Raw genomic sequence first — 14,294 nt, forward strand, 5'->3', positions numbered from 1 at the left:
CACTGACCACTGAAACCAGATGTTTGTGCTGCCAGTCGGACTCAGACGTGTGTTGTCAGTGTCTGGACTCTGTGCTGGACACGGAAATTTGCTGCATAGCGTATAACTGGAGCAGAGTGGGTGAGCTCTGTCACTCTGAGTCCAGCGCTGATGTACTTTATCTGTGACCTGAGTAAACTCTACTACTTTTGTACGAAAGACTTCTCTGGTTTATTCTTGGGCTTCCAATACAAAGAATCGGGACTAACAATAGCGTATAACTGGAGAAGAGTGTGTGAGTTGTTTTGGTCTCTTTTCAATAGAAACCAGGCAAAGCTAACAGATGTTTGATGCCTCGCATTATGGGATGGGACCCTGTTTGTACTGTTGATGACATTTGGTGCTGTTCTGAGCATTATTTGTGGCTGTAAGTGGCTTTTTGATCGGTTGCGCATGGAAAAATAGACTGCACTGTTTCTTATGGTGTGGTCATTGCTAAAGTTGCTACAACTAGAGAAGCTAGCGGTTAGCAGACTTCGTCTCTCGAGGGGGGGTCTAACTTGGTGTCACGGTGTGTTAGACCATGGGTTAAACTTACGCTGTAATTTTCGGTTTTCTATAGCAGCCTTTCTCAAAGTGGGTGCCGCGGCACACTGGGGTGCCGTCTGACTGCGTCAAGGGTGCCGTGAAAAAAAATACCTCTTCTGACATTTCATAGAATACATTCTCTTTACATATAAGGGGCCGTGTCCACCGGACGTCCTATGGAGCTCAGAAAAAAGCTCTTGGCGCTTTCTTTTTTTGTCGCGGCGCTCAGAGCGCTCAGAGTTGAAATGTTCAACTTTTGGAACAGCGCCGCTGATGAATACTCCGGAGTAGTTTTTTATTCCTCAAACAGCATCTGGAGACCCGGGAGGGGGGTTCGTAGTCCAACGAAACCTTTATACAAGAGTCAATTGCGCCGGGCACAAAACTGTTCATAAAACTACACAAAAACCATTTAATCTTCCTCCACACTGCTCGTCCACTGCAATCCAAGTGTCCTGAAGGGATATAGTCCACAGTTTACTGGAAACAACCTCACTTAGGACATTTTTACAGCCTCAACAGTCCTGGATTGAATTTGCCTGGTGCGTGCTCTCACGTTCAGATGACGCACGCGGACATGACCAGACTTGCCTCAATGACGTTGTTTCCAGTAGGGCTGTCCCAATTATCATATTTTGATCATCGAATATTCGCGGACATAAAATCGATCAAAATCGAAGGTTCGACGGCCGGGGGGTGTGCGATTGTAACGTCAGACATGGGGGTTGAGGAATATTTCAACGTTTTTGTGTAGTTTTATGGACCTGTTTGTGTCGTGCATGATGCACGCGTGCGTCACCTGAACGTCAGATCGCGCTCCAGTCAAGTTCAATCCAGGACTGTTGAGGCTGTAAAAATGTCCTAAGTGAGGTTGTTTCCAGTAAACTCTGGACTATATCCCTTCAGGACACTTGGATTGCAGTGGACGAGCAGTGTGGAGGAAGATTAAATGGTTGTTGTGTAGTTTTATGGACGTTTTTGTGTCGGGTCCTATTACTCACATATAAAGTTTTGGTTGGACTAGGAACCGGCCTCCCGGGTCTCCAGATGCACTTTGAGGAATAAAAAACTACACTGGAGTATTCATCAGCATCAGTCACTAATGACTGAATTTCATTTTTTGGTGAACTATTCCTTTAAAGCTCATGTTGATCAGCTGCAGGAAGAACATGGAGGAGGAAAAAGTCCAGATGTTGTTTCATCAGATCAGTTCAGAAGAAACATGAAGAGACCTGAGCAGTTAGTATGAAGACACTGATCAACCACAAGAACCAGTTCCTGTTGACTCACAGTCACTATGAGCTGCAGGACCTCAACACACTCAACACTGGTAAAGAGGCTGGAGCAGGTCTCTTACCGGGAGCTTCCAGGTCCAAGTCCAGGTCCAGGTCCAGGTCCAAGACTGAAGTTTGGACCATCTCCTTTGGACTGGTCACTCTTCAGAGACCAGCTGGAGGGTCCAGATCCAAGACTGAAGTTTAGAGGATATCTTTTGGACCGGTCACTCTTCAGAGACCAGCTGGAGGGTCCAGGTCCAGATTCAGGTCCAAGACTGAAGTTTAGAGGATATCTTTTGGACCGGTCACTCTTCAGAGACCAGCTGGAGGGTCCAGGTCCAGGTCCAGGTCCAGGTTCAAGACTGAAGTTTAGAGGATCTCCTTTGGACCGGTCACTCTTCAGAGATGGACAGATGGATCCTGGAGACTCTGGTCCGTCCTCCTCTTCCTCCTCATTAACATTCATCTTCAGGACTTCAGTCAGTCTGAGAGGGAAACCAGAAACACTGACTGTGAGCTCAGACAGACAAGAGAAGTAACACACACACACACACACACACACACACACACACACACACACACACACACACACACACACACCGGGTAATGTGGGTAATGGGGGCGGGACTAGATAAGCTTTTGCTTCTCCCGCTTTCCCTTTCGGCCATGTGTACTGTATTATTGAACTAAGATGAAGTGTGATGATGATGATTTAAATTGACATGCCCGAAATAAACAAATTGATTGATTGATTGATTGATTACTCCCTCTGCTCTTTTTTACTTTTCTCTTCTCTTTTTTGTACGTCAGTTTGTCACAACTGGCTGAGACAACAGGAAGTAGCTTTCCTCTTGTACAAGTTCACTCTGACTCTTCTTCCCTCCACACTTCACAGGGACTGAGACTCAGTTTACTGGAAACAACGTCATTGAGGCAAGTCTGGTCACGTCTGCATGTGTCACGTGAACGTGAGAGCACGCACCAGGCAAATTCAATCCAGGACTGTTGAGGCTGTAAAAATGTCCTAAGTGAGGTTGTTTCCAGTAAACTCTGGACTATCTCCCTTCAGGACTCTTGGATTGCAGTGGACGAGCAGTGTGGAGGAATATTAAATGGTTTTGGTGTAGTTTTATGGACGTTTATGTGTCAGGCCCTATTACTCTCATATAAAGTTTTGGTTGGACTAGGAACCGGCCTCCCGGATCTCCAGATGCACTTTGAGGTATAAAAAACTACTCAAGAGTATTCATCAGCATGAGGGGGAGTCAATTATGACTGAATTTCATTTTTTGGTGAACTATTCTATGAGGAAAAAGTCCAGATGTTGTTTCATCAGATCAGTTCAGAAGAAACATGAAGAGACCTGAGCAGTTAGTATGAAGACACTGATCAACCACAAGAACCAGTTCCTGTTGACTCACAGTCACTATGAGCTGCAGGACCTCAACACACTCAACACTGGTAAAGAGGCTGGAGCAGGTCTCTTACCGGGAGTCTCCAGGTCCAGGTCCAGGTCCAGGACTGAAGTTTGGAAGAAATCCTTTGGACTGGTCACTCTTCAGAGACGGACAGGTGGATCCTGGAGACTCTGGTCCGTCCTCCTCTTCCTCCTCATTAACACTCATCTTCAGGACTTCAGTCAGTCTGAGAGGGAAACCAGAAACAGTCACTACGTTTACATGCAGAGCTTAATCGAGCTCGGCTCAAAATTCGATTTTGGCGTCAAGTCGGACTTCTGTCCTTGTCTCAATATACATGCAACTGAAAAAATCTAATAACTGACGGGGTCCGCCCCCGCATGCGGCGTCACCCGTTGCTTCAGTGGGTTAATACGCCGCCTGTCCTGTTGACTTTTCTGTCACCTCGTAAAAAACTGAATATAAACAACTTAGTAGCTTAATAATAAATTCTCAACTGCAGTTCCTGACCAGACGCGCCAGTCTGGGCCGGATTCACACTGAGAATAGGATACGGGCTTTCTCTCTCTCTCTCTCTCTCTCTCTCTCTCTCTCTCTCTCTCTCTCTCTCTCTCTTTTAATAAAACACTCTTGCTGGTCACGTTGTGTGAAATGCATTGAATCGGCGCTGTTGTTGGGTTTTTTTCTTTACTTTGCCGGGTTCAGGCGGCTTCTCTGCTCCACTTGGTGCCGTCTCTACGGTTGTGGAGCAGTGCACATGCATTGTCCAGTTATACTCCGATTAAGGTGTAGATACATGACGGAGAAAATCTAATTCCAATCACATTATCTGGGTGTCTTAATCTGAGTTCTCCAACTCCGATTTCAGTCGGACTAAGGTGTTTACATGCACTTCAGTTGTCCAGTTATAGTCGGATTAAGGCAATATTCGGTTTTTTCAAGTGTCATGTAAACGTACTGACTGACTGTGAGCTCAGGCAGACAAGAGAAGTAACACATTTGAAATATTTATTTATGCCCACATAAAAAGAAAGTACAAGGGTTCTTGCATGAAGGACATAAATACTGCCAGTGCAGTTGACAACAGGAGTCGGTCAGCTACAAAGCGCCTGGGCAGCTGAACACATACATGATGGCCTACAGGTCAGATAGACAACAGACATCATTCAAGGTTACAAAAAAACACAGTCTCATCCAGACTGAGCAGCTTCCAATAATAGCCGATACTGAGCAGTACCTGGCTAACTGTTTAGCTCTTCTTTTAGGGAGGCCGGCCATCTGAAGGCCCTTCACAACCAACTGATGCACATGCCCCAGACTACCAAATATAAAGACTAGAAGTTTACATTTGTAGCCCAGCTGAGAGATGGTCTGCTTCAGCTGCTGCTATTTTAGCGCTTTGGTTAGAAAGGCCTCCTCAAGACTGTAATCAAATGGTGCTTTTCCACTACACTTTTCACGGCATGGAACGGCATGGCTCGGCTCGGTAAAGGTGCTTTTCCACTACAGCTTCATCTATAATCACCTGCTGATATGCATGTGTTAATGGTGACATGGGGCTTTGATGCTTCATCTAGGATCACCTGTTGATATCTGTGAGAGCGCATGTACGAGTGCACACCGCTGCATCATAGATGTAGCTATAACTCATAGACTGTATAACTCCATGTGCTGCAGACAGACTGAATGTGGAGTGAGCGAACCTTTGTGAGTTATAAAGCCATCTACATGACTTCCCAGTGGTGCCTGCTAGCCTACCACTTATTCCACATGCTTAAAGCTGTGCAGAGAAGAAAATTGAATTTGAGCCCACTGTGGGTCTTAACATTAGTGTAATAACTCTCCTGTCAGACGATGGAGCCCAAACTTTGTGCAAAATTATATTTTTGAGTAAATCCGGGATGAAAGTGTGGTATTTTTTTTTCCGCATTGGATAATGCAGGCGCACGGATTATACGTCACGTTGCTCACGATTCATCAGCCACTTATATTGGATCCGTCATCCGTCATTCAAACGTCTGACACACACACACACACACGGAGCTCGGTCTCGCCCCAAGCTTTGAATATCCCGTCTGCTCGATAACGACCATCAAGTTTTCCTTACTCGGGTAAACTCGTGTTGCAGCTCGTGACAACTCGGCGCGACAAACAGGACAAACGGCCATTTCTGTACACCTTTAAATATGAGTCATATTCATAGACTGGTCATATTTCAGTGTTTGTTTGGCTAACACTATAGCTACTTAGAGCACAGTAAAATGAAAGCTCTTATTTGAGAAACACTGTGAAGCTGCTGCAGTCATCTTGTTAAGAACAGGCTAATGATAGCTGTCTGTGGAGTGTGGAGGCTGTTTATCTTGTCACAAAGGACAAAAACTTCTAATTGAGACAAACAAGTCCCAAGCCCCTGTCTAACATTAGGCTACCTGAATGTAGTGAATCACAGCAGCAACAGGAGGAATCACTCATTCAACTTAGTTCTCGTGAAAATTTTAATTTGTTTCCAGATTAAATTCATTCTGACTTTGCTGTTAAACTTTGCTGTTCTTACTGTAGAAACATGTACTGTAGATTAGCAGTGAATAAACTCAGGTTGGCAATAATTTGTTGACACAAAATAAATGACACCGTTTACGGAGTGGATAAACTTCAAATAGCTTATTCATTTGTCTATCTATTTTGGTTCATTCTTCTGTTGTTGGTAAAAGAAAATAAGTTATATTGTGAACCCTTGTGTGGGGTATTGTGAGTATCATCCAATCCATAGCATTGATAGTGATAATTGAGAAAGCTTCGTGATTTTGCTCTCAAATCACACCAGATTGCTGCATTTCAATTTACAATGTGCACACATTTTAGGGGGTTGGTCCTTGCCATACCTTGTCTAAAACTGAAATGACGCCACTGCCCGTAGCCAAAATGTAATATCCTTACGATATTATAGAAGAATGGACTGAGACGGGAGCTACGTTTTATAGGTTTGTTTACTGTTTTCAACATACAGGTCAAGAGGTCAACCAGTCTAACCAGCCTCTGCTGCCACCCTGAGGACAACTCCCTTCATAACACAACATGGTCACTCTTCTACAGAAACATTATTACACAGGCTGAACATGCTCGGCTTTAAAGTAGAATGCTTGTACAGCATGACACACACACACACACACACACACACACACACACACACACACACACACACACACACACACACACACACACACACACACACACACCCCGGGTTTAGATAGATTTATCCTTTTATATTTAAAGTGAATCATGTCAATCGCAACTGTAGGCTATAGATTTATACTTTTATATTTTCAATGAATCATGTTAATTAGATCATATATATAATCATGTCTAACCCTGTAACTATGTAAATGTACTTTTCCGTTATAATGATCCACTGTCTTTTTGGACTTTTTATGTTAATTTGTTGTATTGTTTTGGGGACTACGGATGTAATTTAGCACATGTGCTAAATCTGGTGTATTTACTGTGGTACTCTAGCGCTCACTGTTCATTAATATGCACTGTCCCGACTAAATAAACTAATAAAGTTAAAAAAAAAAAAAGTTTAAGTTTAGCCTACTCCCTCTGCTCTTCTTTACTTTCCTCGTCTCTTTTTTTGTAGCTACATCAGTTCATCACAACAGGTTTAGACAACAGGAGGTAGCTGTCCTCCTTTAGTCTCAGTGTCTCTGTGTGGACACAAGTTCACTCTGGCTCTTCTTCCCTCCACACTTCACTTCACAGGGACTGAGACTCACAGACTTTAATGGTGAATAATAATAATAATGTTGTTTAACACTCACCTAGAGCAGCTTCACTCTTAACTCCTTCTCTCGTCTCGTCTTTTGTCTAATGCTTCTTTTTTTTTTTTTTTTTATGTTTTGTCTTTATGTAAAGCACATTGAGTTGCCTTGGTATGAAATGCGCTATATAAATAAAGATGCCTTGCCTTAAAATGGCGTCTGAACTAAATACTTTCACTTTCTCTGTCTCCTCCCTCCCTCTGTTTTTCAGGAAACCACGACACTGAACAGCCTACTACGGCCGTTGACTTAATATATAACTTAGCTACATAAGGTTCAGACAAAACGACAACAACAAAAGTTAAGTGAATAAAAATGATCCATAGCAGCAGTGAGTGAGTGGGCGGAGGGTTCAGTTTATAATGAGTTTTAGTTTGCATAAAAACAGCCTCTTTGTAGCATTGCATTCATGCAATTGTACTTTTTTGGTTTTCTTTAGTCTGCCGCAACAACAATAACACGGTGACCGCTTCCAATCCCTTCACATGTAACCCCTGACTGGCTCTCTGATCATCAGTCACAACCATAGACTGTAAAGATCGCAAAGGAGAGTCCAAGTATCGCGAGACTTCGTGGCTCCGTTCTCGTTCTCGTGCCTGCTAGTAGTAGCAGAGTAGCATCAGCTGCTGCGCACTAAGGAAACTCAGGTAAGTGTTTGTCCTGTTTTACACCTGTAGACGACTTTATTCACCTGGTCGGTTGGTGCACAGCCTCATTTACAGTTTGCACAGTCGGATATTAAAACTGTGAAGTTAGAAACTAGTTTATCTGACGGTTTTTTTTTTAAATCATGAGCATGTAGCAGCAGCAGGCTAACGGGCTAACAGGCTAATGCTGCAGCCGTTAGCACCGAGTTTAGACTGTAGAGGACAATAAAAACTAAACTAACAGTTTCTACCTTCACCTATGAAGGTCGGTGCACATATAAATAAACTACTGACTCTGAATTAAAACAAATGTTTATTATCTGTGGACTCTGTGGAGATAACAGGTCGTTAGCACTGTTAGCTTCGCTGCTAACTCTGCTCCTTCCTCCACATTATTACATGTTTCACTCAGACTGAAACTTTAACACGTTTCATTTATTATTTATATTATAAAAAGACAGAATGTGCAGAGCTACTTGTGTCAGACATCTGGCCTCTTATAACGGGTCTGTATTTGTCTTCTGCTCATCCTGGTGGAGATATTATAATAATATTGGTTATAACCAAGAATTAGCCTATACGTACAGCCCGTATTCAGATTAAAGTGATATTGATCTGTGCACTTTGATAAATAACTTATTTTTAAACTGGTGGTAAATTATAGGTAGCTAGATAGATGCTTTTTTTGTCCCCATAAGGAAATGATTATGTTATATACTGTGTACTTTCAGCATTCACACTAATTATGTGCAGCCCGTATTCAGAGTAATGTGATTAATAACTTTTAGAGGGATGTTGTTATTGTGTAATAGGTGGTAAATTACAGGTAATTAGCTAAAGGGTTGACTTGACAAACCTGTTGTAAACCTGTCGGTCTAGTTAAGACGAGATCAGTTTTCAATTTATTAGAAGTTGACAGCATTTATTATTATCGCACCACAGTGGAAAGTGCAAGAAGAAACAGAAAGTGACTTTTAGTCTGAGCTGAAAACTGAAAAACTGTTCTGTAGAAACAACAGAAATACTGAAGAATCAAGTAGAAAATATAGATAAAGACACGTCAGCGATATGAACCACATGGTAGAAATATCATCAGCTTTGTTTATTATCTCCTCCTTTTAGACTCTAGGAAACTTTATTGTCAACACGTCCATTGACAAATTCACAGTGTCAGTTATTCTTCCTCAGTGACTCATGTAGAGTTTATTATTTCCAGACTCACAGCTCTGTGATGTTTTTGAAGTTTCTCTTTCTCTGAGGATGCTTCATCATCACTCTGTTCACGCCACTTCATTGTCTTTCCTGCTCGTCTGCGGTGAATTTTGAGTCTTTTAAATCCTTTTTCCTCTCTTGTCTCCTTTAATTTAATTCTCATTAAGAGTCAGTAATGACAGCGAGTCTCAGAGTCTCAGTCGGTCGAGCTCTTGTGCTCGGCTCCTGTTGTCCCAGTGGAGGCAGCAGCAGCGTCTGAAGGTTTGTCTCTACCTCATTGTGTTTCAGCAGAAACCAGAAACTCTGCGGAGAGAGGAAGAGGAGTTCCCCCTTCTTCGCTCTGTGACCAGCTTCGCTCTTTTGGCCGACGCCGCCGCCGCTGCTCAGTGACTCTGTTTAACTTCAGTTCTTAGCGCAGAAGCTTCCTTCCTTGTCTACTCTTGACGCGGCTGCAGCGCGGCCGGAGAGAGAGGGGAGAGCAGCGCCGCTTCGCTTTGTGACGTCCGTCCTTCACCTCATTATTATTATTATTATTATTATTAATCCTTTATTCCACTACTGTTACATCTGACAGCAGGAAGTTACTCAGAGAACTGTCACAATAAAACACAGCTTGTTGTGTCCTGGACCAATCAGCTGCTGTGTGACTTCGTCGTCGTCGTCGTCGTAGCGTCGTCATGTCTCAGAAGTCGCAGCAGTCGGACGGCGGCGCTCAGAAACACTTCGCCGTGGGCCGGGGGCTCCTCGCCGCCGCAGAGACCTTGAACTTCAGCATGAACGAGCAGCGGTCGTCCGGGCGACAGATGCAGATGCAGATGCAGATGGGCGGCGGTGGTGGTGGCATGTCCTCGGGGGGGATGGGGGGGGTGGGGGACGGCCCGGACGGAGGCGGTCAGATGTCCCGGCGCGGCGGCGGCGGCGGAGGGAATCTTGGCAGCACCATGAAGCTGTTTGCCAGTTTGGGGCTGTCGCCCTCGGACCTCGACGCGCTGGCGGAGATCCCCGAGGACGACATCAGCGTGGAGACGTTGCCGCGGATACTCATGCAGCTCAAGAACCGCAAGGGCAACAACAACACGTCCTCCTCCTCCATGTCCTCGGACGCCGCCGCCGCGTACCGAGGAAACCGTGGCGACGGCTGGGACCGGATGGACGGGGGCTCGGCGCGGTCGCACGCCAGCGACTTCGGCTACGGCTCGCTGCAGGACGCCGCCCCCGGCCGCGGCTACGGCGGCTTGAGCTACAGCGGCGGCGGCGGCGGTGGTGGTGGTGGTGGGAGCAGAGAGCGGTCGTCCTCGTCCTCGTACTCGGAGCTTTCCTCCTCCTCTCACCACCGCGGCAGCAGCGATTCCTCCTACGGCAGCGGGCTCGGAATGGGGCCTCCGCTGCCGCCGCCACACGAGCCGAGCAGCGTGTTTCTGCAGCGGAGGATCGGCGTCCCGTCCAACGGAAAAGTCCAAGACTTCTTGGGCGTCATGCCGACCATGTTCCCGCACGTCTGCTCTCTTTGTGACTTTGACGTTCACTCCACCATGGTGAGTACCGGACTCTTCCTCCTCCTCTCTCCTTGTCTCCTCTCTCCTTGTCTCCTTGTCTCCTTGTCTCCTAGTCTCTTCTGTCCACGTGCGTCAGTGGCAGCAGCAGCTCAGTCGTCGGACGTCTTTGTTCCGATCAGCTGATCTTCACGTCCTCGAGACGTCTCCGTCCTTCACCTCTGTAGAGCCACCGCCCCTCACGTGGACCAGTCACATTATCATTATTATTAATCCTTTATTCCTGTTACATCTGACAGCAGGAAGTTACTCAGAGAACTGTCACAATAAAACACAGCTTGTTGTGTCCTGGACCAATCAGCAGCTGAGTACATGATGTAGGCGTCTGTATGTGTAGTGAGCCAACAAATAAATAAAAAAGTCAAGATAAACAAAAGACCAAGAGTTAAAAAAAATTAGCTGATTGTTCTGGAGCTGCAACAATTAATCGATTAATCGAACAAATAATCGATTATTAATCTAATAATCAGTTTGAGTAGTTTTTTTTTAAAGAGAAAAAGTTCAGATTCTCTGGTTCCAGCTTCTTAAATGTGAATATTTCTGGTTTCTTTGTTCCTTTATGACGATAAACTGAGTCTCTCCGTCCTTCATCTCTGTAGAGCCACCGTCCCTCACACAGACCAGTCACATAATCATTATTATTAATCCTTTATTCCATTACTGTTACATCTGACAGCAGGAAGTTACTCAGAGAACTGTCACAATAAAACACAGCTGTAACGAGTCAGAGTCCTGGACCAATCAGCAGCTGAGTACATGATGACATCACTGTCTCCTCAGCAGCAGGCGTCTGTATCTGTAGCCAACAAAAAATAAAGATAAACAAAAGACCAAGAGTTGATTGATCTAGAGCTGCAACAATTAATCGATTAATGGAACAATTATCGATTATTAAACTATTCTGATAATCTAATAATCATTTTGAGTAGTTTTTTTTTTTTTTAAGAGAAAAAGCTCCAGATTCTCTGATTCCAGCTTCTTCAATGTGAATATTTCTGGTTTCTTTGTTCCTTTATGACAATAAACTGAGTCTCTCTTTGGTTTGTGGACAAAACAAGACATTTGTGTTTGAGAAACACTGACTGATCAATTAATCATTTAAATAATCTACAGATTAATTGGTAATTAAACTAATCGTTAGTTGCAGCTCTAGACTGTATACTGTAACGATCAAACCTGCAGCAGAGTCACAGTGTCCTGGACCAATCAGCAGCTGAGTACACGATGACAACGTGAAACGAGCTGATTGATCCTCCAGTTAATTGATCACATCTTTCAGATCTCTTAGGTGAAAAGGAAATGACATCATTACTTCAAAAGGACTCGTTTATCAAAGAGGAAATATCAGAGTATTTGTTTCTAAAATAAAACTCTGAGTTAAATGAACATATCATTTAGTTTAGTTCAGTTTCCTACATTGATCTTGGTCCAAACTGATCAGAAATCCACGAGTATCAGCTGATGAAAGAGGTTTATGATCTGTAACTGTTCTGCTCTGAGGTCAGTTTTATTTTCCGTCAATAAAATGATGAATAAAAGCAGACGATGTTAAATGTGGAGAGCAGCTCGCTCCTGATTGGCTGCTGACTGTGAGGTGTCCAGCGGTGAAGGGGTTAAGGTGTTTGAGTAACGGTGTGTTTGTAGGAGTGGAACCAGCACGTCAACGGACTGAGACATGCTGAGAACCGACGGCAGCTCCTCGACATGTGAGTCACACACACTGAAACACTACAACACACTAAATACAACACACACACACACACACACACACACACACACACACACACTGAAACACTACAACACACTAAATACAACACACACACACACACACTGAAACACACACACTAAATACAACACACACACACAGTCTGACATGTTTGTAATGTTGGTTAAACTGTGTTGTTGTTGTGTTGTGTTCAGGTACCCGGACTGGGACCCGGGTATGTCGTCTGGCAGAGGGTAAGACACACACACACACACACACACACACACACACACACACACACACACACACACACACACACACACACACACACAAACACAATATTATAAAATATTATTGTCACCGTTTGTATCCAGACTCCATTAAACTGAGAGGATGAACCAGGGCTTTTATTTTGAAAAGCAGGGTTGATTATTTAGTGAATTTCAAAATATTGGTCTGGTTCAGACCAACAACAACAGCTGTCAACAGTTTAAATAAAGTTCTGTGAGTTTGGACAGCACCGTGACTCTGTATACTGTGTGTTTTCAGTGGGTTGCCGATGGAGACGACCAACCTGTCCCCAGGTCTGCTTGGCCCCGCCCCCATGTCCTCAGGCCAGACAGGAGGAGGGATGTCCAACAGCTGGGGTACAAGACTAACTCCTTCTCCTCCTCCTCCTCCTCCTCTCCTCCTTCTCCTCCTCCTCCTTGTCCTTATAGGATGAATCTCCTTGTTGTTTACAACTACTTCCGGGTAGAAAACCAGCATTCTAACAATAGTGACGGACGAGAGTTTCACTATATTTATCTCATTTTTCATGTCACTATATCACCGTTTAGACTAATCTGATGTTTGTAAAGTTTATAAAACCAATGATTGGACAAACATTACTATTTATGTGTGCACATTTTTATAATTAGTCATGGTTATCATAGATTAGCCTGGCTAACGGTTAGCTACCTGTTTAACTTTAATAACTCAGTGACTCAATAAACGCTCCATGAAAAAATATTTTCTCCAGCGGATATCTGAGTTCCAACATGACTGAGCTAACTGGAGTAGTTTCATGTCGTGTCCCACAACGGGAGGGTTTTAACAGCTGACGTCCTGATGTTAGCTTAGCTACCGCCGTTAGCTTAGCTACCGTTAGCTTAGCTGCTGTTAGCTTAGCTACCGCCGTTAGCTTAGCTACCGTTAGCTGTCCCTGTCAGCTTAGCTACTGTTAGCTAAGCTACCGTTAGCTTAGCTGCTGCCGTTAGCTTAGCTACCGCCGTTAGCTGTCCCTGTCAGCTTAGCTACTGTTAGCTAAGCTACCGTTAGCTTAGCTACCGTTAGCTTAGCTACCGTTAGCTGTCCCTGTCAGCTGAGCCACTGATGCTTTCTAGACACTGTGATTCCCCCAAACTGAATAAATACAACACATAGCAACACAAAACACACACACAGAAATAGTAATGTTTCTTCAATCATTTCAGATTTGTCTAAACGGTGATAGGGCGTGAAAAATATGATATATAGCTAAACTCTCGTTCGTTACTATTGATCTCATTCAAATTACAGCTGGTTTTCTACCAGGAAGTAGAATGTAAACAACAAGGAGATTCGGTCTATTGGAGCCGACTGTGAAACGGAGACTTGACGTTGTGGTTGTGTTTTGTCAGGAGGGGGCGGAGCTTCAGGTCTGTCAGGAAACAACCAGATGGGCCAGAACAAGGTGAGTCTGCTCCTCCTAACCGTCACCAACCCTCACCAAGACCTTTTACACATTATAAACTAATCAATAATCAATAACCGATGTCTGTGCTCAGCTGAGGAGCCGAGTCGTGGTGGTGAAGTACGACAGGAAGCCGCTCAGCAACAAGACGCTGTTCGCCTTCACCGAGCCGTTCGGATGCCTCATCGAGCACCTGGTCCTCAAGAACAAGGTGAGGACGCCGGCACCGCCCCCTTCACCTCCTGAAGGCTAACAGCAGCTAACAAGCTGAGCTACAGGCGGTGGCTAACAGCAGCTAACGCTCAGATCAAAACATATCGCAGTCAAAACGGCCGTGATGATTACGGCGAAGACAGCTGCTTTTTCCTTCTTTTTTTTCCATC

General features: G+C 44.4%; 2 protein-coding genes across 4 annotated transcripts in view; one reads left to right on the forward strand and one right to left on the reverse strand.

Moving 5' to 3' along the window:
- Positions 1–1,920: 1,920 nt before the first annotated feature.
- On the reverse strand, positions 1,921–7,222 carry LOC310992939 (uncharacterized protein; the record flags this gene model as incomplete). Its single annotated transcript, XM_083981168.1, has 3 exons — positions 7,081–7,222; positions 3,333–3,488; positions 1,921–2,329 (listed from the first exon to the last, which is right to left on the reverse strand). Exons 2-3 carry the CDS (start codon positions 3,467–3,469, stop codon positions 1,921–1,923), a joined length of 546 nt encoding a protein of 181 aa, XP_083837294.1. The 5' UTR covers positions 3,470–3,488; positions 7,081–7,222.
- A 400-nt stretch (positions 7,223–7,622) lies between these two features.
- matr3l1.2 (matrin 3-like 1.2) overlaps positions 7,623–14,294 on the forward strand; it is a 28,599-nt gene continuing 21,927 nt past the window's right edge. The window contains exons 1-7 of one of the 3 annotated variants that reach the window (XM_083980400.1): positions 7,623–7,727; positions 9,228–10,474; positions 12,137–12,198; positions 12,413–12,451; positions 12,747–12,844; positions 13,859–13,911; positions 14,006–14,122. In XM_083980400.1, the coding sequence (XP_083836526.1) occupies positions 9,617–10,474; positions 12,137–12,198; positions 12,413–12,451; positions 12,747–12,844; positions 13,859–13,911; positions 14,006–14,122 (1,227 nt within the window). In that variant the 5' untranslated portion in view covers positions 7,623–7,727; positions 9,228–9,616. Of the gene's footprint in view, positions 7,728–9,113; positions 10,475–12,136; positions 12,199–12,412; positions 12,452–12,746; positions 12,845–13,858; positions 13,912–14,005; positions 14,123–14,294 lie in introns of those variants that run through there. The other 2 variants (XM_083980399.1, XM_083980401.1) reach the window with 2 other exon arrangements.

The sequence above is a fragment of the Trachurus trachurus genome, assembly GCF_905171665.1.
Source record: "Trachurus trachurus genome assembly, chromosome: 10".
Taxonomy (NCBI): domain Eukaryota; kingdom Metazoa; phylum Chordata; class Actinopteri; order Carangiformes; family Carangidae; genus Trachurus; species Trachurus trachurus.